At 48.0% G+C, this 26,541-nt stretch overlaps 1 protein-coding gene across 1 annotated transcript in view; it reads right to left on the reverse strand.

Annotated features, from left to right (window-relative positions):
• Window positions 1-279: 279 nt before the first annotated feature.
• The window catches only part of MAP2K6 (mitogen-activated protein kinase kinase 6), a 35,140-nt gene continuing 8,878 nt past the window's right edge, over window positions 280-26,541 (reverse strand). Inside the window, exons 2-12 of the mRNA XM_010211537.2 lie at window positions 17,243-17,309; window positions 15,238-15,286; window positions 12,508-12,621; window positions 10,866-10,985; window positions 9,913-10,029; window positions 9,447-9,498; window positions 7,460-7,587; window positions 6,647-6,724; window positions 5,294-5,433; window positions 3,857-3,902; window positions 280-1,237 (exon numbers count right to left, since the gene is read on the reverse strand). Coding sequence (XP_010209839.1) covers window positions 1,160-1,237; window positions 3,857-3,902; window positions 5,294-5,433; window positions 6,647-6,724; window positions 7,460-7,587; window positions 9,447-9,498; window positions 9,913-10,029; window positions 10,866-10,985; window positions 12,508-12,621; window positions 15,238-15,286; window positions 17,243-17,309 — 989 coding nt within the window. The 3' untranslated portion in view covers window positions 280-1,159. The remainder of the gene's footprint in view (window positions 1,238-3,856; window positions 3,903-5,293; window positions 5,434-6,646; window positions 6,725-7,459; window positions 7,588-9,446; window positions 9,499-9,912; window positions 10,030-10,865; window positions 10,986-12,507; window positions 12,622-15,237; window positions 15,287-17,242; window positions 17,310-26,541) is intronic.

The following is a 26,541-nucleotide window of genomic DNA, read 5'->3' on the forward strand; positions in this document are numbered from 1 at the left end:
CCCACAACAGCTCGAGACCTGCCCGTTGGCCTCTTCCCCAATGCACTGGCCCAGGAGCCCAGCCTGCAACACCAGCCCTGCTCTCGTGGGAGGGAAAGGTTTGGGCTCCAGGCTGGGCTACATCCCATGGAACGTCCACCTTGCCAGAAAAGGTCGGGATTTGGCCCCGAGTGTCTGCATTTAGAGACAGTCCCACCGGCAGACCTGGGCTTTGCAAACTGCTTTCTTCAGAGCCTGGACTCACTTCTGCCTATTTGCAGCAGGACGACCGAGGGCTCCTGCAAGCCCATCTCCTTGCCTCGACCTTCTCCAAGACTTTTCTTCCCCTATTACTGAAAAGACACAGAGGGAGTCAGAGCAGCAGGTTGTAGGGGAAAGTCTCCAACAAGAGGAACAGTCTGGGAGCTAGGGGAAGGGGACTGTCACCACGACCGGAGCATGGATTTTATCAAGGGCAGGAACCCACCAGCTCTACCTTCCCCCAACCCCCCTGGAGGAGCCAAATTGAGATCCTTGATTCTAAAATAATTTTTACGAGGCACATTAAATATTTCCCACCACACAGACACTTCTCTTCCTCCTCCTTTCCTGCAACACCTTCTCAACAGCAAAACCCTGCAACTATCCCCTTCTGCGGCCTCATTTAGCATTATCATCGTCACCACGCATTCATCCTCACATAAAACAGAAATCTATTCCATCAAGCACTTAACATAAATATTAAAATAATGGAAGGGACAAAATATAAATCTACATACAACTTCATGACTACCATAGCACCTATTACCATGACAAAGCAAATTCCGGTTCAGAAGGAGGGAAAGGGGGATGAGGAGCAAGTGAGGAAAGAGGGATCCCAACTGTCATTAAATATGTAAATCACTCTTAAAATTTTTTGTTGTTGCAGTTGTTTTGCATTTGTTTTAAGGTTACCAACCTCATTAAAATTCATTTCACTAACCAGCTCGTTCTATGTCACTACGAATACCAAAGAACCCTTTTAAAAACTTCGGCGAGGCGAGGGTTTCTCAGAATAAAAACAAAACAAAACAAAACACGGTGGCTCTCTGTTGGTGCTCTCCTGGCGAGTCCGGCCACGCGTCCCTCCCCGGCACCCACCAGTCCACAGAAGGGCAATTCATTTACAAGGATCCAGTTCTCAGTCTCCCAGGATGAGCTTGACAAAAGAGGCAACGTCTGTCTCTTTGGATTCGTGCAGGGTGAAGAAAGGATGTTGCTGGGAAAGAAGAGAAGGAGAAAAAAATGTTTTAAAATTTATTGCTCGCAATTCAAAGGACCAGACCTAATGGCTTTTCAGCCAAACTCTTAGACAGAGAAAAATAGGATTTTTTTGCTAATGTGGGGCTTTCTGAGTGGTCCCTGTCTGCATCCTCTCCCTGAGGTAGACGTGCTGCCCACTGCACCAGCAGCACTCGCAGGAAGGCTGATGCAGTGCCTTTTCAGTCTGTTTCCGGCTTTATCTGCACATTTACCCTCTGGTGACTCCTGAGCCTCATTTCTTCCCTGGGATTGCTCATGCTCCCAGCAGGAGACGGCTACTTCACCCCTCGCCACCGCAGAGGAAAGCCACCGTGGCTGGAAAGCCCGTAGCATGCTCTATGTTTAACTACTTAATCGTGACCAGCGTGGGAAGACATCCTGCCAGAAAACCTCGCCTGCATCTCAGCTCAAACGGAAAAATACATGCAAGGAGCAAAAACACCACCAAACCCCCACCCCAGCAGGACACAGGCCCTCGCTGCTAGGGCCAGCACCCGCCACCTCAGCATTTAATACACAGTTATTCATTTTTGCTAGTATTGAGCGCTGAGCCCAAATGGTTCAAGGAGGAATAAGAGTTCCAGCGTATCAGAGGCAACTGAGAGGTCCCAGGGTACTGCAGAACTCAGGCAAGTGGATGCCCTCTGCCTTGTGCAAGATGACTTTGTGCTTCCCAAACATCTGTCCATGGGTTCAATACATCTCTACACTCCAACCACATTTTTAAAGGCATTTTGAGATTTGCAGAGGTTCCCAAAGTTCCTCCCACAGCAGTACATTCACAGCTGCACTGTGTGAGTTAAAGATGGGCCAGCACCATGTCCCCCGAATCCGAGCCTTGCTCAACCACCCAGTCAAGACACTACGTAGCCGAGTCAACTCAACACGATTCCCTGACCACCAAAGGAGGAGTCCTGCAGTAGTTTCACGGTCCACTTCACCTGGGGAAGTGGGTTTTAAACAAAATTAAGCATCCATATCAATTTTCCTGATGCTCAAGATAGCAGTGAGTCATATTTTCCATGAGAAACCTCAATTCCACAGGAAAGCAAGTGAGCAGCCTTGGTCTAAATGACAAGTCCAATCCGGCACCGCAATTTAATGCCATAAGAGAGAGAGAGGAGGAAGTCAAAAAAAACCAAAACAAAACAAAACACTAATCCACAGCCACAGGACCTCACAACATTCATGTCAGCCATAAAATACCACAGCATTGAGATACTCTGGAGAGGTGATCCAAGAACCTAATTCAATAGAAATGCACTCGCTTGCCAACCAGTATTAATGCTGCAACAGACAGAGCTGCTCCGGTGAACTTTTTTGATAAAAGGCCATTTGGCAAACTTTAGAGATTTGCTTAAAATATATATGTATTTATTCAATAATAAAAAAAAAGGAAAAAAGCCATAAACCTTGGGCCTCCCTTTGTCTGAAACCAACATTTGAGCAAACCATGCGTAAATCAGACCTATATATAGCCTAATTGTATTACAGAGCCCAGTAAGAAATGCCACAGGAATTATTCATTGGTTACACTTCATTTTTAAAAGGTGCATGGATTTCCAGCACATCTTGCACCTAAAGAGCACTTCAAACCTTGGCACCTTCATGCCATATATGTCCCAGCACCTCCAGGCAGGTGTTAGGACATGGGTAGTGTGAGAGAGATCCCTGGATGGCAAAAGTCATTTGTCACAAGTAACAGAAGACATTAATGCTTTAGCACATTCTGCAAGGGTGTCCCTGCTTGGTCCAGACACCAAAGGATGGAGTGGACATAACGCACAGATGAAGCATTTGGGTCCAGACCTCCAGAAGTAACTAAGCCAGGCACCTTTCTGCCTTTAACAAGCCATGAATCAAGTGACAACTAAAAATGGAACAGATGCTTATGGGAACAAAACACCGACATAGAATCATAGAATGCTCAAGGTTGGAAGGGACCTCTAGAGGTCATCTAGTCCAACCCCCCTGCACATGCAGGGTCACTTAGAGAATGTGGCACAGGACTGCATCCAAGTGGGTTTTGAAGGTCTCCAGAGAAGGTGTCTCCACAACCTCTCTGGGCAGCCTGTTCCAGTGCTCTGTCACCCTCACTGTCAAGAAATTTTTCCTTAAGTTCCTGTGGAACTTTTGATGCTTCAGTTTGTGGCCGTTTCCTCTAGTTCTGTCGCTGGCCACCGCTGAAAAGAGGCCAGCACCATCCTCCTCACTGCCTCCCTTGAGGTACATATAGACACTGATTAGACATACCAAGTGCAAACATTTATCAGTGTTTTCGTCCTCTTTGTTACTTCTCTGTCCTAGCCATTCTCACATCAAACAACCTCTAAGCAGCAGATGAAATTCAAAAAACAGAGTTATTAGCTACAGCCTAGTCTCTGTCCCTGGAATTCAGAAGTCACTCTGTCCAAAAACTCTTCTCTCCAAGGCACCATGTCAACATGATTTTTGTATCTTTATAAAGATCAAGATGCCGACTATCCCAAATCCCCAGTCACAACTGGAAACCCTGGCTTCAGCATTTAATAATGTCTAAGCTTTTCAACCAGTACACTGCTTAATACACACTCACCATAAGCTCTGGGTATGTTGGCCGTTCTTTGGAATTCTTCTTCAAGCTTTATGAAAAAAAAAAAAGAAAAAGGGATAAGAAACCTTACATTCTGTACACAACTAAAGCAAGGCCATATAAATATATCTTTCCAGAAGATTTCAAGTGCATTTATAGTAAGTCCAACCACTCAATATATTAGATCAACAGCTTTAGGCCAACAACTTGCACACAGTACCAGTGCTGGGTATCACAAGTGAAGTGAACTCAAGGTCAAAGCCAGATCCAGAGACCCCATACACACAAGTCAATACACTGCACGTTGCTGAGGAACTGGCATAATTGGTCCTTTGGGTCCTGCCCGCTAAAACAGGGAGTAAGGAAGTGGATAGAGCTTCCAGCCTCCAGTTGGGAGTGGTAACCGAGTGGCTCTGAAGCACGTGTACAACTGTTTGTTTATCACCACGTTGTTATCAGCAGGGACGGTTACATGGGACATCCTCTTTTTCTCCTCTTCTACAACAGATGGCTCTGGAGGGTTGTAGCTGGGAGTTATTTTGGTTTCCCTCCAGCAGAAAATAGCTTTTAAAAGACAGGACGTAATCTCTACTCACTTCCTGACAGTGTATTTAGGGGAAAGACACTTGGAGCAACTTGAAAAGATCTTCACACACGTACACGTCGGTGGTGGGGAAAAGGTGTCACACTGAGCAAAACAAAAGTGAGAACCTCGGTGATGATAAGCCAGTGCTCTGCTGGGATTTGCCAGAGCCCAGAGGAAGTGGAGGACACACACTGAATAGATATTTCCTGCTGCCTGTGTGTAGCTAGCTCGTGTTTAGTGTCATGTTGTGAATGAACAGAGGAACCCAGTAACGATACGTGCCAATATTGCCTAATTGAAGATACGGGATGTGTCACATCCTTTGAGCTCAAAAGCAGCCCAAAATGAGGTGCTAAGGTGAATTTTAAATGTGGGGATAATCCTCTTAATTTAGACCCTCTACAAACAAAAACCTGGTTCCCAGGGTACTAATAGCAGGAAATTTGATGACAAGTTACTGAAATCAATGCAAATCTCCAGGAATAGAGAGCCATATTTGGATTACTTATTCCTGATGCCAGCTGGGACATCACAGGAACTTCCCCACATGGGCTATAGGCGGCAATGGGAGTTTTACTACCCCGGACAGCAGAGATAACTCTCTGCAGTCTCCTGAACCTGTGCTAACCTAAGCTGGGCCCCCATGTTAAGTGATCTCAAAACATGAGTTGACGGGACCTTGTTCAGTGTCTTGACTACAGTGTGAACCACTGTCCACCTGCCAACTTGCCAAGGAGCAAGTGCCACCACAGCGCCTGGAAAATCCGAACACCTCCACAGGGTAGGGGGAGGGAGCAGCCGCCACCGCACCCTGAGCCGTGAGGCGACGCGCGCGGTGGCACACTGGGACCTACCATTGCGAGGTAAAGTCAACAAACTCCGCTGAGAACTTGTCCGCCGGCAGCTGCGGTGATGGTTCCTCCACCACCTGCTTGAGCTGCTGGAAGGGTGTCCCCCAGGAGTCGTAGGGGAAGCGCAGGATGGCCAGCTCGATCTGTGGGGCACAGCACAGCGGAGTCAGCCACATGCCATCGACACCACGTCCCTGTCCCCCTGCCCGGCTCCTCAGCCACATCGGCTCCCTTGGGCAACTCCTCCAGTCAAGTTAAGCCAGATCCTCTGGCCTCACACTCTTCAGGAGTCAGTTCACAGAGCAGAAAGCCCAGATCAGCGCTTCCCGATCAACAGGAACGGTGCCAAGTGCCCTCTCCCAGGTGTGCAGGCTAAATACACGTGCTCTTGTCCCAGTCCTGTGTGAATATGGGCAGTTCCCCATCCCACATGGTCACAACTTTCTTTTGGGAACTCCTCCCTACCCATGGTTGTGTTTAACCTTCACCACCAAAAGGGAAAGGCCTAAGGAGGTCCCAAAGGATCTATCTCTCTGCTACTCTTATATTAGACTTCATTTAAGAGCGAAATTACAGAAAAATAAAAGCTTGTAAAGATAGCAGCACTAGCAAATGACTTGCAAGCAGATGGATTCCTGCTAAACGCCAGTTCTCCTGACATTTAGGAGATGCCATCGCTCCCTGCTTTCCAGAGGGAGATTTTGCTAATCGCTACAGGGTTTTTTTCCTCTTGGAAACCAAACCTGCTCCCAGGCAGAAGCTGCGCGGCACCAGACGTGCTGCACGCGCCCTCGCCTTAGCCCATGCTGCCACCTCCCGGCAGCCGGTGGCCATGGCCACAGCTGTCCCCAGCATCCCGAGGGGGGAAAGAGCAAGTGCAAGGAGAGGTGGCAGCCCACAGCCTCACACTCCCCACACTGGATGCTGGCATAGCCCCATTGCCTTTTCCTACTCCCAATTTCTTCCTCCCCTTCTGCGGTGGGAGATGGCAGCAGCTCACCAAGGAGCGCATGCAGCAGGGTCGCTTGCCTGGCAGGATGTTCTGGGAGGTTATGGATAGCCTGCTGCGGACATACAGCCTGTACGTCCTGTATGCGTCCTCTCCACGTCACCCTGTGAAGGAGCTTGAGCTCAGTTTGGAGGTATTATGGTTATGAAGCTACTGGCAAGGAGTTGGCAAAGGAGCTGCCAATTGTCTCCGCTGCACCTGGAGCGTGCTAGGAGTGAACGGTACGAGTTGACAGCTCCCATTCCTGCCCCCGCCAGCCTCACAGAGAACAAGTGCCACCAGCACCAGGAGGACCACGGGGAAGAAAACGATCTCACAAAGAACATCCGACCCTCCAATAACCATACCATTGTGATTCCCAGGCTCCAGATATCAGATTTGACGCTGTATCCCTTCTGGTTCAACTCTGGATTAATTCTTTCAGGCTGAAAAGAGAGACAAAGACAGTTGGAAAATCGCGAACGGTTCCAGTTCAGCGCTGCCGTACCCAGGGCTCTCCAGTGGGGACCACCACGCATCCTGGAACAGCAGGCAAATTAAGGCAGATCTTTTAAGGGTGACAGGCCAGGACTACCTAATCCAGGTCACTCAGTCTGCTTCCTTGGCCACCTTGGAGACAAAGCTGGTGGTACATCCTTGCCAGTTAAGGCAGTCAGAGAAATGACTCGCCAAAAGCTGGTGAATTCTACTCTAGAGATCGGAGTGCTGGAGCTTTGACATATTTAGAGGCGACAAACCTCAGTTCTCCATAACTGCTTCCCCTCTGTGAAATAGCTCTGCAGAGAGCAAAACAGGAGCGGCAGCTCCCACGGAGGAGCCTGAAGGACCCATTCCCTAGGGACTGTTTTTCTTCTCCCAGAAAGGAAACGCCATTGTACCCATACGGCAAATGGCAAAAATACAACACAGAGTAATTACAGGGGCCTCTCAAGGTCACAGAGGTGTTAAAGGAACAGGAAACAGTGCCCAGGAGACCTGATTCGACCTGTGAGACCTGTCTCCTCTATTCCCCTTTACATATAACTTCAGAGATATGTCTTCCAAATCGAGTCCCTAGGACACATGCCAGATCCTTCCCCTTTAGGACAACCTGATGCCCAGTCTCATATTCCTCCGGCTGCAGCAGGTTTCCCACCCGGCTTCTCCCCAGCTCAACTTACAGCCATGTACGGTTTGCATCCTGCGTCCATGGTTTTAGCTACCGAGTCAACGAGGTAACCGCTAATTCCAAAATCGCACATTTTCACCTGCCCCTGCGTATTGATCAACACGTTAGAGGGCTTTACATCTGCAAGAAGGAACACACACGACAGTCACTGTCACGCATGGGTGGCTGTACTAAGCCAAAAAATTAACGAGCTTCCTAACACTAGAGGGCACCCCCAGTGCCTGTGCAAACCCCACTGCTACTGCTCACCGGAAAGCCAGGAGCTATTACAAGCAAAGCAAGCGCTTCATGAGCCTGTCATACATCCTGGAAACGTCCCTTCCCTTTTGATGTGACTGCATGGGCCGAAATTGTGCATGTGGCCACCTTATGATAGCAAGGATTGTGATGGATCCTCACAGCGCTCACGGAGGAGCAACCTCAGCAGGGCTTAGAACATCTCCTAAAGACGTCTACAAAAGTCCAGCTCACTGCTGAGTCACCAGCTGGAGCTGCTCTCAAGGCAGCATAAGGAAAAACATTTGGGAAAAAGATGAGGAGTGGGTGGAAATGGAGGAAGAGAAGTGTGTGTCCCAGGGGAAGGAAGGAGCAATAAACTAAGACAGAAGGACCATAACTTCAGAAGCGCCCTCTGATTTTAAGGTTATCATGCATGAAGGCAATGGGAGCAGCAGCAGGCATGTGGGTGTCTCATCTATTACTGACAGATTTATCTGGTTCCTATCACAGCCTTACATTCTTGCTGTATTTGCATTTGCATCTTTCTCATGAAACCAGCTATGATCACCATCTAAGGGGGAAGTGAAGGCCTGGGAAGAGGCTACAAGTGAGATCTACGGGAGCAGGTCCTCTATTTATGCTGATGAACTGTTAAATAGAAGAGCTGAAACACTGTCTGAAGGTGGCCAGAAGCCACTTTTGAGTCGTGCCCATTAGAACTGAGTGGTTTGCAGTTGGTTAACATCCTCCCTCCAATCAGCACTCTGCAACCAAAAACTTCAGGTATCTGAGATCCTCTCCCATCTGCTTTTATATTAAAATAATACTATTTCAGTGGAAAGCAAACAAGCAAATTGAAATCCAGAAGCTGAGCAGTATTTTCCACCCACTTTAAATTATACAGAAGATAGGAACTCAACCCTAAGCCCCATGCATAATGTACAAAAGGTGACCGCCTGTTACAGCTGAACTCCTTTCACTTCAAACCGTTCTTTCCCCAGCAGTCACACACTCCAGAGAGGGCTTTTCCTTCCTCATGACAAATTGAAAATGATCCTTTAAAAACAAAGGTGTCAAGCAGCAACACTGCATTTTTTTTTTCTTTAAATATATTCATGGTCTTTTTGAGGTGCTCTAAGCAGGAAAATGCCAAAAGAGTTTAAGGAGGGTGTTCACAAGCTCATCTGATGCCATTTTAGACACCTCCCCATTCTGCCCCATGGGTATCAGGGCACGGGCATGGAGGGGACGCTGGCTGGTTTGCTGAGTGCATGAGTCACCATGCCAGCCTGGAGACACTGCTCACCTGCATCTTCCCCTACTATGCTAGGGGAGGAGCCTGCAAGCTTCTCATCCAAAGCCCACCAAGGTCAGAAAGTCTTTTATTAATACCGTGGGGGTGTTCAAGCAGAGCATGGATTAGACCTTCTGATTAGGGAAATGCAATCCAGGGGAACACAGCCAGGCTGCAGGAAAAAGCCCTCTCTCTCTGCCAGCAGAACACACTGGAGGCCACTTCTCTTACCGCTCAGCGGGAAATGCTGGGGAGAGCATGGAGTTCCTAAAGCGCACATCAGTGGACATCTCCTCGGACTAGGCCTTGCTAATCCTGAGATGTTAGGGAACATTTTGCTGTCAAAGCCCCATTTTATCCTGGCTACTTTGGAAGAACTCTGCCCAGCCGCAAGGCTGGGGAAAGAGCACGTGGCGCAGGACTGACAGAAGCCAGCACAGTCACCAGCTGCATGGATGGCACTTACCTCTGTGGATCACGGAGAGCTTACTGTGTAGGTGTTCTAGTGCTTTTACAATCTGAAACAGCAAATATAGAGTGAATCAGAGCTGGCAGCACCATGATGGGAAGAAACTGCCCCTTGCCTTCACCCCTTGCTAATCCCTCCATCATGTAGCAGCCAGAGATGACGCTGGGGACCCAGGGATCTCCCAAGACTGTCAGGAGAAGGCAAACCAGCTGTAGAGCCCTCCCCACAGCCAATGCTGTGCTGCCTCTTAGCTACAACATACCCTGGAACAACTGGGAGTATTTATGGCTTATAAAGAACATCATTTCCGACCAAATACTGAAAGCCACCTAGGGATGTACATATATGCTGATGGTGGGACAAAATCTTCTCAACGCAAAGATGGCAGGGACAGAGGGTCATGAAGGGTTTGGCTTAGAGAAGAATCCCCCTTCCCCTTCCCTCACCCCTTGCTATTACTCACAGAGACGGCTATTTTCCCTAAGATGTCTTCAGGAATTGTCAGGCCTTTGTCAATGACATGTTTGTAGAATTTGTCCAGTGAGGTATCCATCAGCTCCATGCAAATCCACACATCTCCCTGGAGGAGAAAGAGATAAATACCTGCACACTGGAATGGATTGTCCTTCCCCTTCACCTGCAAAGGTCTTCTCTGGCACTTGCCCCTTGCTGGCCTGTTCCCTGTCTCTTCCCTGTCTTTTAGAAGTCATCCACCAAAACTCCATTGTGCCTTATCTTTTTCCCTCGGCAAGCTTAAGTAATTGCTGTCCACCTTCACTAACATTTGGGGTAAAATTGGTACCATCTCTCCCCAAAGTAGAATTCTCCTGATTTAGGAGTTCTGAAAGTTAATAGGACTCCTAAGTGCTCAGGTCACTCCAGAAACATTGAGCCAGGAAATGCTCAGCTCCGCAAAAGCTGTGCTTAAATTCTCCAACAGATCTTGCTCTTCAGAGCTTCTCCTCCATGTGGCTTTCTCACTGCAACTCAGGACAATATTAGCACTGAACGATCACACTGTGAGTCAATGCTCTCAGCACCCGGTTGTCCCCATCAGTCAAAACCCCAACCAAGTCCAAGTGTCCCGGCACACAGGCCTTTCCATGGCCCTCATCTGCCCTCTGCTCCTCCTCATGTGGGAACATGTCTTTCCTTGTAGAAGAAATGACTCTAAGTAAAGTGCTCAGGCAGAAACTCAGCACATACAAATTCTATCAGGTCTTCATGCCTACAGGGAGATTAAAACCCTGGCACGGAGACTCGGAGGGAGTCCAGCTCAGAGCCCAGGATGGATCCACACAGAAGAACTGAAAATGACTTTTGATAGAGTCCAACCTCTTATTTTCTAGCAGTGCCCATGACAGGCCTCTTGAGCCCACGGGCTGCAAGCAGGGCAGGGTCTCCGGGATGCCATACCTCTCGGAAAAGTGCCCCATAGAAGGTGACAGTGAAGGGGCAGTCTACCGTCCTCATGGAGATATCCAGATCCATGAGTAACCTTTTCTGCTCCTGGCTATTCACCGTGGCTCGGATCCGCTGGAACACAAAGCATTGCAGGATTGGTCATCAGCATCTCCATACGACATTCTATAAGATCGTCCCAGGTGACCACAGTACCTTGACACTGTGCCTGTGCCGTACCCTCTTGTTACACCTCTTTGTGATACCCTTTCATCACTCCTCTTTGCTGGAGGCATGGCAGAAACACACCATCCACAGTGGGAGCACAGAAAGAGATGGAGAAGGGTCTTCAAATACCACCCCACTTTGCAAGCAATTTTATCTTCCCTGCTAATGCCACTCTTTTTACGACAGTCAAAAGACTCCGAGGTTTGAGGGAGAAGAAGGGAGCAGGATATCAAATTCTGGGCTGTTGCAAACCCTTGACTTCCAGGGACTTTGGACATAAGACAGAGCTCAGGCATTGCTACCAGAGGCCCCGTGCTCCCCACAGCTTTGGAAAACGGACATAATATTGCCCAATCTCCCAAAGAAGAGATGCTATTTATGAGAAACACCTGGAGATCCTCAGCTGTGAAGTGCTACATAGGGGCATGACACAGGTCAGCATGGGCCACGTATACATCATCTAGGCTCTTTGGTCAAAGCCACTCCAGGTAAATAACACGGTGGCATTAAACTGTTTACCATCACAGCTGCAAGTAACAGGCTTGAAGGTTCCTGCCAAGTCCTCTTCACCCCTGCTACCCTATTGAGAAAGGACTTTTGCATTTTGGCAAACACCACGGCAAACAAAAAGACAAAATGCATGACATGAAGGCCCTGAAACACATCCCCAGCATGTCACAACCCGAGGAGCTACAACCTCACTTTGCTCATAACTTTCAGCTCTTCATCTTTTTTTCACTTCTTTTTTTTTTTTACTTTTGACCAGAAATTTGAGCTAAAATTTGGCCCTGCAAAAATTGAAAAATTGTCCCTCCCAAAACATGTATCTTTCCCTGACTATTTTCTTAAACTGCAAGCTTATGAAACAAAAGTACTATTTTTCATAACAGCATCTATAAACCTCTGCCATGACCCTCCTGCACCAGACATTATGCAAAAAGCCCAACAAGAAAAAAAAAGCTCCTATTCCGAAGAGTCAAGAAAAGTTCCAGCTGAAGAATATTATGTTATGCAACCTGATTTACGGCACGCTGTTACAATTACAATCATTCCTGTCCTGCAGAGCCCTGAATCTGAGGGTTACTACCCTAGAAGAAAGTATGCACATTTAAAAAAAAAAATGATGGCAATCATTTCCTACTGGAAACGGGAATATTGTAGATACAGATGGACAGTATGTCTGTACAGTGCTAAAAGGATGTTACATGACAGAGTTTTCAAACATATCCATTTTTTTTGGTTAAACAGGGTCCAACTCTACCTTGTTTTTACGGCCCCTGTGTAGAGAGAGGATTGCACGCGGGAAGAAGTCATCCCCAGTAAAGGCATGCGTGAGAACAAGCAAGGTTAGAGAGGTGCCCGAACGAGCGCTCAGGGGCATCCACACACAACGACACACACAGAAAGCACCTCGGGAGGCTCACTCTACCTTCACTGCCATGATCTGCCCGCTCGGCATGTGCCGCATCTTCTCCACCACCCCGTACGCACCTCGTCCCAGCTCGGAGATGGGCTCCAGGTCGTCGGCTTTCACCTCAAAGTTCTGCGGGGGAGAAAAATGTCAGAGACAGGAGGGTTTCGCCTACAAATCCCCTTCAGTCTTTTTGGTTTTTTTTTCTTTTTTTTTTTTTTCCTTTTTTTTCCTTCTGTTCTCGTCCCCAAAACAATCATGGGAATATCCCCAAGCGGTTTACAGGCCTGGAAAAGCTTATTTCACCAGCCCTGTAGATGGGCCGAACACCAGCCGAGCATGCCCCATTTTGAAACCACGAAGCATTTATTTTGTCTCACATTCGCCATCCCTTTCTCTTGGTCTTTGGTGCCCTGCGTCCCAACCTGCCCCTCTCCTTGCTGCCACGACATTGTGCAGTGGCTCTATTTTTTGCTTATTATTGTTATTTTTGGACATTTCAGATGTGCTTTTGCTCCTAAAAATGGGCCACGTTGTTTGCTGAGCGCACAACCGCCTAAGTCATTCGCCCAGCAGAGCAATGCGGGCTATAATGAGCCGATTCACGGCACATCAGCTTGTGCCACGGGCTTGTGCGTAATTCCTTAAATTCAGCAGCAAAAATAAAATGGAGAAGGGGGAAGAGGCTTTCTGGAGAGATCTGGGATATGTTTGCAAAGGCCCATGGAAGAGGCACTCGCATCTTCAAGGATCTCTGGACGAGCACATATGGGTCCATGGGAAAGTCGAGCCATGCAAGATGCTGCCTCTCCAGTGACACCCAAAAGAGACAGAGCTCCAGGGCTATGTGCCACGTTAGACCACCCAGCACGGGCTCTCTGCCTCCGCACGGAGCCTCTCTGGAGCCTCCAGCTCCTCCTCGTCCTGGGGATCGCGGCAGGAGAAGTGATTTTCTTGGAAGAGGTGCCCGCCGCAAGGCCAGCGCTCTCGACGCCGCTCCCCCGTGCCATTTTGCTCCAGCGGCATCTCGCACTCTTTCCACCTTCCAGCCTCTGCTCTATGCCAGGGAAAATACAAAATCCCAAATGAAGGAAAGATAGACATTCTAAAATGCCACTGGGTTCGTGTTTCACTTCATAAATTAGCTCCCTGACACTGGGGCCTATCTTTTACACCTAATAAATTTGTTGTCTAGCTTTAATGTGCTTTCATGAATGCTGCCATGCCATTTTCTCCTATCATAATGCCAGTCCTTGATTTTTTTTTTTTTTTTTTTTTCTGCTGCAATTTTATACCATCAGAGGGAATGGTTTCCACACTGCTGCAGAATTTTGCTTCCAGGACTGGAAGATCCAACCTGCCCTAGACTCCTGATGAGGTGGCCTTCAATATTAGCAAGGGGAAATTCTCTGGACGAAGGCTTTAAATCAGTAAAGGGATCGAAAAGGAAAGTAAAATCTGCTGTTTGCAATCCTGTTGTTTTGTAACTGATGTTTCCAGGGGATTAGCTGCACCTCGTTAAGGCAAGGCAGGAATTTCCAAAGCTCAGATTTACCTGCATTCTCAGCAGCTTTGTTGTTGTTTGAGCAAAAAGGAGGGCAAAATGTCTGGTTTTATTCCCCTAAATAAACAGAGTGCCTGATTTTAAATACAAAAATCTTATGTGAAGACAGTACATACATAGCCACCAAATGCAATGCTGTATTTGAGCAATAGCAGCAACCTCAGTGGCTGCAGAAAAATTTAGGGACCCCTTACCCGAATACAGCTTCACTGAAGGAGATGCAGCCAAAGCTCTCTGAAAACAGCATGCGACCTTGGGTTATAACCATGAGGTATCGGAAACATGTGAGCTGGGCCTGATTTTGGTTTAGAAAAGCCGTCTCCCTGCGCAATGTGCTGTCACTGTGAGTGAGGGGGACACCCTGAAGGGATCCGAGTGTCCTGTGTGGAAGTGCGGGGGGTGAGCACAAGGACAGCCAGGCCAGACCTTCCTGGGCCTCATAATGACACCATAAGTCCACAAAAAAGGAAAAAGACAATTCCCGTCAGGGCCCCATTTGGTGCAGGAGGCCCTGCTGTCTTGGAAAGACTTCAGTGTGTGGGGAAAAAAGAGCCAAACAAAATTGCAACCTGCACTTCGCTGCCTGTGCCTTGGCAGCGAGGGCTCGGGGTTAAGCCAGGCAGCGCTGGGGCTCCACGCTGCAGCTCAGGGACGGCTGTTTTGCAGCAGCTGCTGCCAAGAGTGGCCCGGGGCCAGGGCTGAAAGCGGGGGAGCCGCTCCAGCAGCCAGAGGGGCTGCCAGGGCTCGCGCGAAGCAGCTCCCGGCCGCCTCTCCTGCCTCAGATCTCGCTCCTCCCGGACATGCCGTGCTCGCAGCGACGCAACGCTGCAGCTTCTCATGCTCATTATGCTCAGTTATCCCTGGGGGGGCAAAGGGGAGTCTCCAGGAGGATCTTCTTAACTGGAGGATTTGCTTACGTGGTGGCCTCTTGCATCTACACTTCCCAAGCCAGCAAAAGATCCAGCACCCTCTAATCCGCTGGCTGAGCCCCCCCGACTCATTTCATGCAAAATATAACACATTTCACAGACACTGTTTATGAACTTGCTCCTTTTTACCCCAAACTAGTTGGGAAACAAGCACCCAAGCAGCACGTCTGGAGAAGCACCCAGTGCCACAGCAGCTAGGCAGGGATGGTCACCTTCTCCCAAGAGCCTTCTGCTCACCACACCTCCTAACCTTACCTCCTCGCCAATGGAGATGCAGGCTTTGGAGTCTAGATCTCTGGGTGGCCTGCGGGAGAGAAAATGGAAGACATATAAACTGCTCCTGGCGAGGATCGAGTTAACTTCCATGGCCACGGGGTCCCTCAGGCTGTCCCCTCACACCAGCAGGTCTCCCGGCCTTGTTGGATCAATAGACGCTGCCAAGATTTGCAACATCCCCCCAGGACGGGGTGAGAAGGGAAGGAAGCTGCTGGGGCTGGAATTTCACACATCTGCATCCAACTCCCACGCGAAGGGACGCAGGGAGATTAGTGCCTCCAACGGGCTGAGATCGCAACCAGTTCCTATGGAAGGAAAGTGAGGTGGAAAGAATCCAATCTCTGTCAGCCTGCATAAAAAATGGATTAGAGGTCAAAAAACAAGCCATTTCCTCTCTTTTTTTTTTTTTTTTTTTTTTTTTTTTTGTATGTGTGTGTAAGATATGGGAATTGTTTTCAAAAGCATCTAAGCTTAAGGAAAAGAGATTTATTTAAGTCCTACACCTTGCTTTATTATTGTCTCTGTTTATTTCTTAACAGGCCATGGCAGAGGTAGGGCTGGTTTTTCTTTGGAATACGGCTTTCGGATGGACATGGATCTCTTCTGCTGCAGCCCTGGACACACGAAGATTGACACCAGAGAAGGCAAGGGCTCCTTGGGCACGCGGCGCTGAGCACTCCAGCCCAGACACATCTGCCTCGTTTCAACCCTGCTCTCCGTGCTCATGCTGGGCATGTGTCCAGGAGTGTATGGATTGATAACCCCTGCAGCTGCTCATTGCCAGACTTAAGCAGAGCAATTAACAGCCTGCCTTGCCTGAAACTTGTCTAGCTGGCTGAAGTGCCCTATGGACCTCAGAAAGTAAGGCCCTGGCCTCCTCCTGGTTGTGGCACTGGCATATGCCAAATGGCTGACAACTGAGCTGGGGACGTAGGAGGGAAGGAAGAGGAACAACTGGTTTTGTATTCATTTATTTCTGGAACGAAGTGATTGTCCTAAAATTAGTCCCACGTGAGGACAGATGGAGAAAGGCTGGGATCAGTCTCTGCGTCCTCGCAGAGTGGCCTCTGACATCTGCTGACTTCACAAGAGCTCCGGGGAAGTCTAAGAAGAAAGTGTGCTCTGCTGGCAACAGCTCTTTCAGATCACTTGGGGAGAAAAGGAAAATTACGGTCATCCTCAGCAGAAGCCAAAATCCCTCACTATCCGCTGGGGCGGCAAACTTGGGTTGTGCCCCTCCAGGAGATGTGGTTTTGCACAGCACTGAGCACCAGGTATGAAGGTGCCATGGGAAAGGGCTGCTCCACCCAAACTCCCTCAGTGCAGGGAGACATCCCTCCGCCTCCGAGCTCAGGAAGAGCAGCAAGAGGAGCTCAACCCTGAGCAGCATCTTTGCACCAAATGGCAATGGGGACCATTCGGTGTTTCAGCCTTGAGTCAGGCTTGCCCAGGGTCATCCTTGCTTGTTGAATGATAACGGAATGGGATGTGTTAGTTCTCGTAACACGAGCGGAGGGTCCGACAAGAATATAAGGGAGCCAGCGCAAAGGATGGGGAGAGACCACCTCATATCTGGAGCTATACAAGAAACATTAGTGCTGTTTTTCTAGGAGAAAAAGAGGCCAAGGGCCCAGAAAACAACTGGCTTCCTGGCAGGAACTGTGCAAGAAGGGCTGAAAGTCCAGAAAAACTGAATGATGGGAGCTCGGAGCCCTGGAAAGGAGCATCTCCCCTGCGGAAAGACCTCTCTGGAGACAGAGGCATTTAACTGCTGCGCCAAAATTAATCTAGGCAGATTTGCCTCTATTCCTCAGGTTGGATCTTCATCATCCCAGACCTCCAAGCACCAGCCCTGGTCCCTGCTGGGACACGGCTCGGCCATCGTGTGGCCACCACGGCCACAATGCAGGCACTGCCAAACACAAGAAGGCAGCTTGGGCTCGTGGTTTTGCTTTTTATTCTCCCTTTAGCCCTGGAGACTTACGTGGAGCTTGTCTGTGGTTGCTCAAAGGCTTCTTTAGGAATTTTCAGCCCAGGGTTTCTCTTCTTGCCTGTGAAACAAGAAAGAGGCAGACTTTAAATAAAAAAAAAAAAAGCTTTTTTTTTTTTTTTTTACTTTTCTTCTTTTTTTGGTTTTAATTTGCAAAATACAGCTTGCCTATATTTGTTGACCTTATTTAACATAAATGCCAGGCCAGGCTAGTGGTGCAGACTCAGGGCACAGAGTTCAAAACATAAAGTGTCTTTGTTCAGCACGGCTCCGTTCAGAGCCACGAGCGCTGGCTGCCAACCTGGTACAGAAAACAGGCAGGAGCTCTGGCAAAGGCGAGATGCAAGGAGAAAGGTATTTCTCCTTCATCAGCCCTGCCCACGTAGGATCCCTCAGACTGTTCCTTAGACAGGTTTTAAACCATTCCAGATATGCAAGTGTGAACCCTGGCAGGATTTTACATCTTTTAAAAAGGAATCTGATAATCCAGTACCAGATTCCGTTTAAACGGCTATGGTACCTTGGTCATTAAAGCTGAGCAAATGCACCAAAAATAAAACAGAATTAAGTTTTCAGGCTGCAAAACCATTGGTTTCTGTTAACACTGACCAGCCAAGCTTTTCTGAGCTGGATAACGCTCAAACGCCAGGGCGGTTCAAATGCAGCCTCTCCTGTAAATGGGGTCCAAGTCGACAGATGCTAGAGCCAGCAGACTAGAGAAATACAAGAACCTTTTTATGACTAAACATATACGGCCACATTTCATCACGGGGTTTTGAATTCATGGATAAAATAACCTGAAACATAAGTCATGTCAACAAAACCCCAAGGTAAACATCTGGCTGTCTGGGTGTGTAGTAAAATCTGTGGTCCCCAAAAAAGCACAAGCATCTAATTTAGACTTTAAACATTTTTAACCTAACAATTTATATCAATTACTGCCTTTCTTTCAAGCACAATTTTTATGCACTGCTTCCAAAACTCTCTTTTGAAGTTCACCTCTGCCTGTTTGAGTTTGTTTTTCCTCTTGACATGAGCGCAGGTCAATAGATGCCTGCGCATCCCGGTGCCACAGGGCTGTGAGATCAAAGGGCAGGTACCCAGGACTGAAAACGACCTTTTTGGAAGCAATCAGTCGATTCAGATTGCCATTCCCCTTTCCTAGCGCACTCCAGGAGACAAGATCACACTCGCCCCGTTTGGTGGGGAGTAACTCCGGCACGGAACAAGCTGCTGTGATGTAGCTGAAACCTCCTGGGAAAAGCATTTACTGGGGACAACAAATGTATTCTTGCTCATTGTCAACCATTTTCAGTGCTGCAGACTCGCATAGGAAGAAAAAAGCCAGTCCTTGGAGCTCCAAGGAGCCTCCCGTCTACCAGAGAACAGGCCACATACAAAGTTAAAAGAAGCCGGATTACTCAGAGGCATGAGGAATAGCTCTCAAATTTCTCTACAGGTGGAAGGTGGTCTTCAGGGAAACAAAAAAATAATTATAAGAACAAGTGAAGGAATTTCTACAGTTAGCAGGGCTGTTCATTTGACTCTTCTATTTCTAGTTGTTTTCTTAATTGTATCTCAAAAACAAAGGCTTTGCAAGGCAAACAAATAAAAATCCAGTTTATTTGGCAATCTTGGAGTGACATCCCAGTGACCTCCCTGCTCCAAAAACCTGACTCCATCCTGCACAAGCCTCACAGCCCTTGCATGGGACATCCTCTCAGGATTACACAAGCTGTGCCCATCTCAGGAAGCTTCTCGCAGGCAGCTCGGGTAGGGTGAAAACAAACCTGCTGGACATGAACCTAATTTGAACACAGTCCAGAGCAGACTGTGCCACAGTTAATCTTATCGCAATTCACAAGTGATGTCACTAGAAGAAGTAGGTAGCAAAATGTCCAACGCAAATAAATATTAAAAGCCTTCTGGTGAAATAAAATCTGCACTTTGGAGAGTTTATTTTCCTTGTCTCTTCTTAACAGAATACAATATTTTGAAGCTTTGCCATTTTTTTGAAGCACAATCTGTTCGCATTCTTGAGTTGCCAAGACACAGGCACAGTGCTTTGGGGTTTTCTTTTCAAGAATGAAGAAAGCAACGGCAATGACAAGAAGAAAACACAGGTTTCATGACAGGAGGAATTGCTAACTGGAATTACAGCAGTCGGCACTCGCACCTGCAGCACCAACACAATGCTCTCACTGCATCCTTGCATGAAATCCCTGACACCTATGTGGAAACACACCTGCAGTGATGAAACAGAACACGCTGCCCCTTTTCCAGCACTTCATTCACTTTGCGTAAAAATACATGGGAAATGCACAACGGGAGACCCCAGACATCTGGAGCAGATGTGCACTCATGCCAGCATGCCGGCCCATCCTCCCTGCGAGGAGCTTTCCCCCAGCTCAAGCACTGACACTTGGCGTGGTTTATTTTGCTTCTTAATTGGAAGTCCCAAGATGCGTCTTCCTCAGTAATAACTGCCAGGCAAGGATCTTTCTGTCAAAATAACAAGCCTCCAGTTCAGTACAGAAGATGTAGGCTTTGGAAGAACACACTGCATAGAAATTGCAATTTGGAGCAGAAAGATAATTTCTACAGGAGCTACAAGCGTGAAGGCACTTCACTTCCATTTATCAATAACCTACCAAATTTGACATTGCCTACTCCACCCACCAGAAAAAAAAACAGTATTTTTTCATATTTTTATGAATTGTTATTACTTGTAGTTTTGTATCCCAAAGTAAACCACCATGTGGGTGCACTTGTCAGCCTGGGTTCCTCCCAAGAGCTTTAAATTCACTGGCCAAAATAGCTGGAGCATTGTAGTTTGGACGGGTTTAATGCAAATCCTTGTTTGCAAGACCGCAAGCCCACGGACACCCACAGCTGCCGTTATACAAAGCATGAAGCTTCTTCACCAGGCTCCGAGTCCTGGCTAATTAACAGATGTGATCAAACATCTGCTTCCAGGCATTCAAAAAATCATGTGTTTCTGGCATAAACAACCACTGGTGGCTTTCTGGTCTCCAAGCCTGCAAGCTAAAGCTCATTTTAGAGCTTGTCCCTGCAATTTTCCACATGGAGACTTTCATAAACAGTTGACTCCAAAAGGCAAGTTTTCAGAATAATTGAGGGAAAAGAGAATGGCTTTGAGCAAGGCAGAGGAACCGCTTCAGAACGAAGCTCCGATTCTGCAAAACATTCAGGCTGTCCTTGACTTTAAGCAGAAGCTTAACTCCATCCTCGTTTAGCAAAGCAATTACTGACTCGCGTGGAGCTAGAGAAGTTGTCGCTTTCAAGAAACTTCAGTGCTTAACAGAAAAGCCCAACGATGCAGACAGCACTAATCCAAGGTATTAGTTACAACATCACTGCAATTTTCTCAGCGACAGCTACACACATCATGTGCCCTAAAAACGGGCATTGACTACCCCAGAGCAGGGAAGTCGATGCAGAGAATAAAATGAGGTCTAACAACAGAATTGTACCAGGAGAAAGAAAAACTGACTTAGCAAAAAACACGTTAAACACTTCCCTGTGAAGGTCTTAAACCTGATTCCTGAGGGAAGGGAGAAACATACAACTTCCAATAGGCTATTAACCTCTTTCCACTGCCACTGACAGATAGTACATGGAGATTAATGTTGCTAGCCCATTTCAATTAGAGCCATGTTAAATATCAATATGAACTGAGGAAACTTCAAAGTTTCACTGAAAAAAAAGTGAGAACCATAACAGAGACTAATAGAGAAAGGGAAGACAGAGGAATTCACTACCCACATGTGCTGTAACAGAAAATAAACTTTTACTTCTGGAGGACAATTCCATTCCCTGGTCTCCAGACTTCTCCCTGCAGTCAAAAATGTTTTTATATAATCCAAAGTAAATGGTTTCTTGCCACAAAAAGCTCCCGTTTCCTTCAAAGGATATTAACCAGTTTTGTCTCCACCACAATTTATTATTAAAGCCGTGTTCAACAGCCATGGAGCAATGCTTTCTCCCAAGTAATACTCTTCAGCATATGAGTCTCCTATAAAATTTCACAGGAGGAAAATGCCTCTTTCTCCCACTTCTCTAGCAGTGGCTCACTGCTATTCCTGGCTTTCCTAATGATTTTTTCTCTGCTTTTCTAGAAAGTTCTTGAAAGCCAAGTTATTGGTTCTTATTCCAAAGAGAATGAAGATTTTTGTCCCAAATGCCTACAAAATGCCCTGAAGGAAGCAGCTTTTGGGCTTGGTCCTTGAAGGCAAACAGCATCGGGCCATGGCTGAACCTCACACAAGGTGACCAAAGAGGGTAAAATCCCCCAATATTTTATATGAAAAAGATTAAAGATCATCTCACAGATTTATTATTCATGCTTGCAAGTTACACCAGGTTAATGTACGAAGGATGCTCCCATCTGCCACAAGCCCATCGGGGATCGTGCACTGGGATAACCCTCCCACTGAGATTACAGAGCAGTTGAGAAGGAGCTTAAATGCAAGGGACGCTTAAAAATTAGTGAAGTTTCAGCTAAAGGCCACGGCAGGAGATGAAGTGAACATTTTGCAGCATTTGCCACCTTGAGGCATCATCATCGAGCTGCCAAGTGCCACCACTTGGTGCATCTTCACCGCTTCCGGGGCGAAGGGGACAGCGCAGTGGGGAGGTGGCACCAGGGACGCCATGCCTAGCGCACGGCCGTTATCTGGGTCCTGACTGTTTGCAGTAACTCCTTGGAAACGGCAAACTGGAAATGTGTTTCCTTAACAACTCCTCGCAAGGCTGCTCAGGGGAAGGGAGTGCTGTATCAGAGATACGCGCGGGCCAGCCTGCAGGTCCTACAAATTGCTGGCACTCTGCGCGATTCTCAAAAAATAACAAAAACTCATTTAATGCTAGACCTGGCAAAGTCGCTTGAGTCACTTTTCCTGATCCTCCTCCCATGCCACTGCTCCGCAGAGCCAGCAGATGCTACAGCACGTTGCTCCAACTGGGGAGTCAGGAGGTGGCAAATGTGCTGGTGCCTCCAATGCAGCCAGCACATTCCCAAACGGAATACAACTCGGCTAGGTAGGCAAGGAGCGGGTGACCAGAGCCAGTCCTGGAGGCTGTTACATTCTCTTTGCAAAGCAGTTGGGGTGGTGAGGACAAGGGGAGGGAAAATCCCGCTGCCCAAATCTGGAAAATCAACACCTGGAACCGTGTGCTGGTGGTGGAGCCGGTCGGCCAGCAGGCCATAGCACTAGTGCTTCTTCCACGTGAATCCCTAACACTCCTGCAGGTTGGAGTAGAGCTCGTCTGGGCACACAGGCAGCTCTCGCTGTTCACGAGAGGTCCCAGATCCCTCACTGAAAGCAGCTGCTGCGGACGGCACTGGAGCGCGCATGGTACCGCTCGCTTGCTCCTTGCAGCGCTCGCTTGCTCTGATGACTCAGTCCTGCAACCTGTAATAAATCTGGCACAGGAGAGGCCCCGAACCAAAATAGCCGGCGTTTTGCAAGGAGCAACGGAGGTGCATGGAGCAAACTGTGTGGGGAAGGTTGTGCAACGCCCGCACCACTAGTGCCCATGTTATTTGTGTCTCAGGGCTGGTCCCTGCTGCAGGGGAGAGCTGTGTTTTCAGGTGGTGGAGCTTGCTGCCCCCAAAGTGTGCAAACACCAGCACCCCCATTCCAGCCTTCCAGCAAGCTCTGCATTTCAGTAATTCTGTTTTGAAACTGATTTCCTGATTCGGGCTGATTTCCCTCTCCTTCTGCTCACTTTTCACGCAGCAGCTGCTGTGGCAGCTCGCTTGCTGCAGCACAGAAGGAAGCTGGAGGGATGCAGCTTCTTCTTATTTAGCTGCACATTTTGGTTACGGGAATCTGTCACTCTGATAAGACAGTGCATCCGAATGTGAAGCAGGTTAGAACTTGTGAGCATGAAACAGAAGAGACGCTTTGATAGAGATTAGATGAGAGATCCTGTGCTAAAATGTGCCCAGGATGGCAGGGCTGGCAGGAGATGCGGGTAGGCAGCTAGCGCAGCATTTTCCTCTCCTGGTCCACAAGAGCTTGCTGGAAGCCAGGCGCTACCTGCAGAAATCACATGCTGGAATAACCTTCCAACAGGTTTTTATGAGGCAGGAACCCGTAACACCAGCTGTAAGATGCGGGTTGACCATCTGATGAACAGGATTACACAACCTCCTGGCCAGGCACAGGGTAGGATGGTTCAGGATGACCTTTTGTGCCCCATGGATGTTACTGCAACCTCGCTGAGCTGCTTTATGGACTAGAGGTTTCAGGATAGGGCACAAGATACTGTAATATGAAACCTCCTCTTCCAACACTTTGGCTGAACTGCTCCTGCAGGTGCCCCAATCCGCAAGACCTTCAACAGCCTGGAAGAAAGGGCAGGACTGCTCACGCAGAGCTATAGTTGGCACCTCTGTGCAAATGTGGCCCTGTCACCTTAAATAGAAGATGCTTGGGATGCAGCAGAGCTGGGCTTCAGCATAGCGCAGTTTCCTCATCATGTGCCATACTGATGCCCAGCTGCAGGATCCTCTCCAGAGCTCACCGTCTTCATCCTCAGCTTGGACATCTCCTGGGCTGGTGGGAAATGGAAATCCACAATCATTTGCCAACTCATTCCGAGTGTGGAGATATTCCATGACTCCTAAGCTCCTGCTGACCTGTAGGAGGACCCACAGAATGGTCTCAAACTGACCACATTTGGGTAAGGGGCACCAAAGACGTGGCCATGGCACCCAGTGCAGCACTGCCCAGCAGGAATGTTTTGGAAAGGCTCCATTGGCGGAAGGAGATCCCACAGAGCCACAGCCTGTCCACAAGCCCCCGTGACCTCTCCCACCACCCCAGTTATCACCAGAAATAACACTAATAAAACCCGAGCGATATGAGCAGCAGGGGGAGTCACTCCCTCGAGTCACCAGAAAACCATAAATCAACTCTGTGTTTTCCTTCTGCCAAAGTCCACTGGCTTCACTGTCTTCCTGTCCCGCAACTGTTTTTTTTTTTTTTTTCTGCATATCTCAAATGAGGAAATCCAGAGGAATTCCACGCCAAGGACACTATTTGCCAGGAGCTTTCCAGCCCTCAGGGGGATTTTTCTGGGAGATTTTTGGTTTAGTTGCTGCTTTGTTTTCTAAACCTTGGTCACCTGCATCCAGTGGGAGTTTGCTAGAATGGGATCTGCAGAAAGGCCCTTGGAATTTGCCCTGGGAACAACAGGGCTTTTGTGCCACAGGATTGGGAGGCCACGGCTGTTTTCCCTGCTGCTACTTCCATTTGCATTTCTTTTTTGCCAAAGAACACCTGCCACGGGCACCCAGACATCATGGAGGAGGATGCGATCCACAGCGGACAGGTGCCATTATGGAGCTCATCATCTCCTGCTCTTCCAGGCAATACGAGCAGGGCTTCACATGGCGAAAAGGGAAAGCTCTTTGCAAACTTCCATGGATGGAGCCATGCAAAGACATGCTGGATGGATTATCTAAAGTCTACAAATGATAAATAGGTCAACAGACGAGTGCTAACGTACCTCGCTTGAAGGCTGGGCTTGGTGGCATCCGACTTCCACCTTCTGCCCTGCACTATCCCCACTTGCAGCAGAGTCTCCCCAGGCAGATTAAAAGGGCAAGCTGGGCTTTCTGCTCCTTTCATAAAATAAATTAACAAAAGGAGAGGAAGACACTCAGCCCTTGCAGCTATCGGCCTTCTGGCTTCTGGAACCCTAAGACGGCTCCTAACCAAGTTCCCTGTGTCCTGCACTGTCTTTCCATGCCCCGGCTGATGCTCTCATGCTGACCATGGGAGAAAGGATGCTCCAAGTTCATCTGTGAGCTTTTAATTATTCTCCTTATTCCATTTGCTTGTTTCATTTCCTCTCATCCACCTCAAAATACCACGAATACAGCCCATGGGTGCCTTTTCACTCCTGGTTTCACTCAAGTTTCAAATTTTGGTTTTCAGCCTCCAAACGCGTTCAGCACAGAGGGCTTTTCATCGCAATGTGTTTTTAAATCTTGCACCACCATTTGGATGAGGACCTGCAGCAGATCTTCATTCCCCGCCATGGAAAATATATTGCCTTTGATATCTTTGGTATCTTGTATGTGCTTTTCCTTCAGTTCTGCACTGGGGCTCCCGATATACTAATGCACTTGAATCTTCTTACCAAGATCTCTCTGTCCACTAAAGAGGCATCCCTCCTTTTCGGAGGGATTTCTGTCTTGGTGTCATGACCTAACCAGTGGGATATAACAAGACATAAATGATTTCGAAGGGTAATCCAATCTACAATTTTAGGTCTGTTTACCATGTAACCCGGGCAGCCACAGGAGTCTCATTTTACCAAAAACAGAGTTAACTTCTTCAGCATATTGTAAATGCTGGACAGGTGCTGTTATCAAGGCATCTTCTACTGCTGGTGTGCTGCATATAAAGCCTTCCTGAATAGAGCTACTTTAGGGGGAAAAAAGAGCACTTTATGTTGCAAACACCACAGAGGGACAACAGGCCACTTGATTTTGTTCTGGGCATTGTAATTAGAGTGTCAATAACTTTTACTCCCAAATGAAGATATTCATGGAAATAGAGAAATGTGCCCCAAACCATTTCTGTAGGAAGTGTCTTCACCTCAAGTTTCCTCATCCCTAGAAGTACAATGCTAAGTTGCACAGTTGAACCTGCCACCATCGTTCTGCTTCTCCTGGGAAAACATTATCCATTTGCTGCTCACGTCAGCAGCTGGCAATTGTTTGTTTCAAGCAGAAGTGTTATATTGAAGATAATTTTAGGATCTCTTCTGTGTTGCAAACAACACTCAGATGCATTTAAAAATTACCACCTCCTCCTGGTTGCACGATGAGGTTATTTGCTGACTTTTTTTTTTATTTGCAGCAAAATCATTAGAGCCATGCTGGGCAGGGACCAGCTCCCACTGTGCATGGGCATGGGTAGCAAACTCTGGTTCCAACCTCCACAAAGAAAATCAAGCCAACAGGGCTTGAAGGTTTTGCTGCAATTTAGGGCACAGCTGAAGAACAGCCTTGCCACATAGCACCATGATGGGGGACACCATGGGTCCTCCTCATTTTTTCCCCAAGAAAAGCACCCCTAACGCAACCAAGTAGGTTTTGCTCTGCCCACATCCGTCCACGTGGATCGCATCCCGCTAGGAGGTTACATCCCTCCACCCAGCCTTCTAAATCAGGAGCTGGAAATACAAAACTCCCTTTATATGCCTTTCTATCAAAGCCTCTATAGAGGTCCCTGGGCAAGGTTCAGGACTGT

The sequence above is a fragment of the Tinamus guttatus genome, unplaced genomic scaffold (genome assembly GCF_059628265.1).
Source record: "Tinamus guttatus ecotype Peru unplaced genomic scaffold, ASM5962826v1 Tinamus_guttatus_pri_ptg000045l, whole genome shotgun sequence".
Lineage (NCBI taxonomy): Eukaryota > Metazoa > Chordata > Aves > Tinamiformes > Tinamidae > Tinamus > Tinamus guttatus.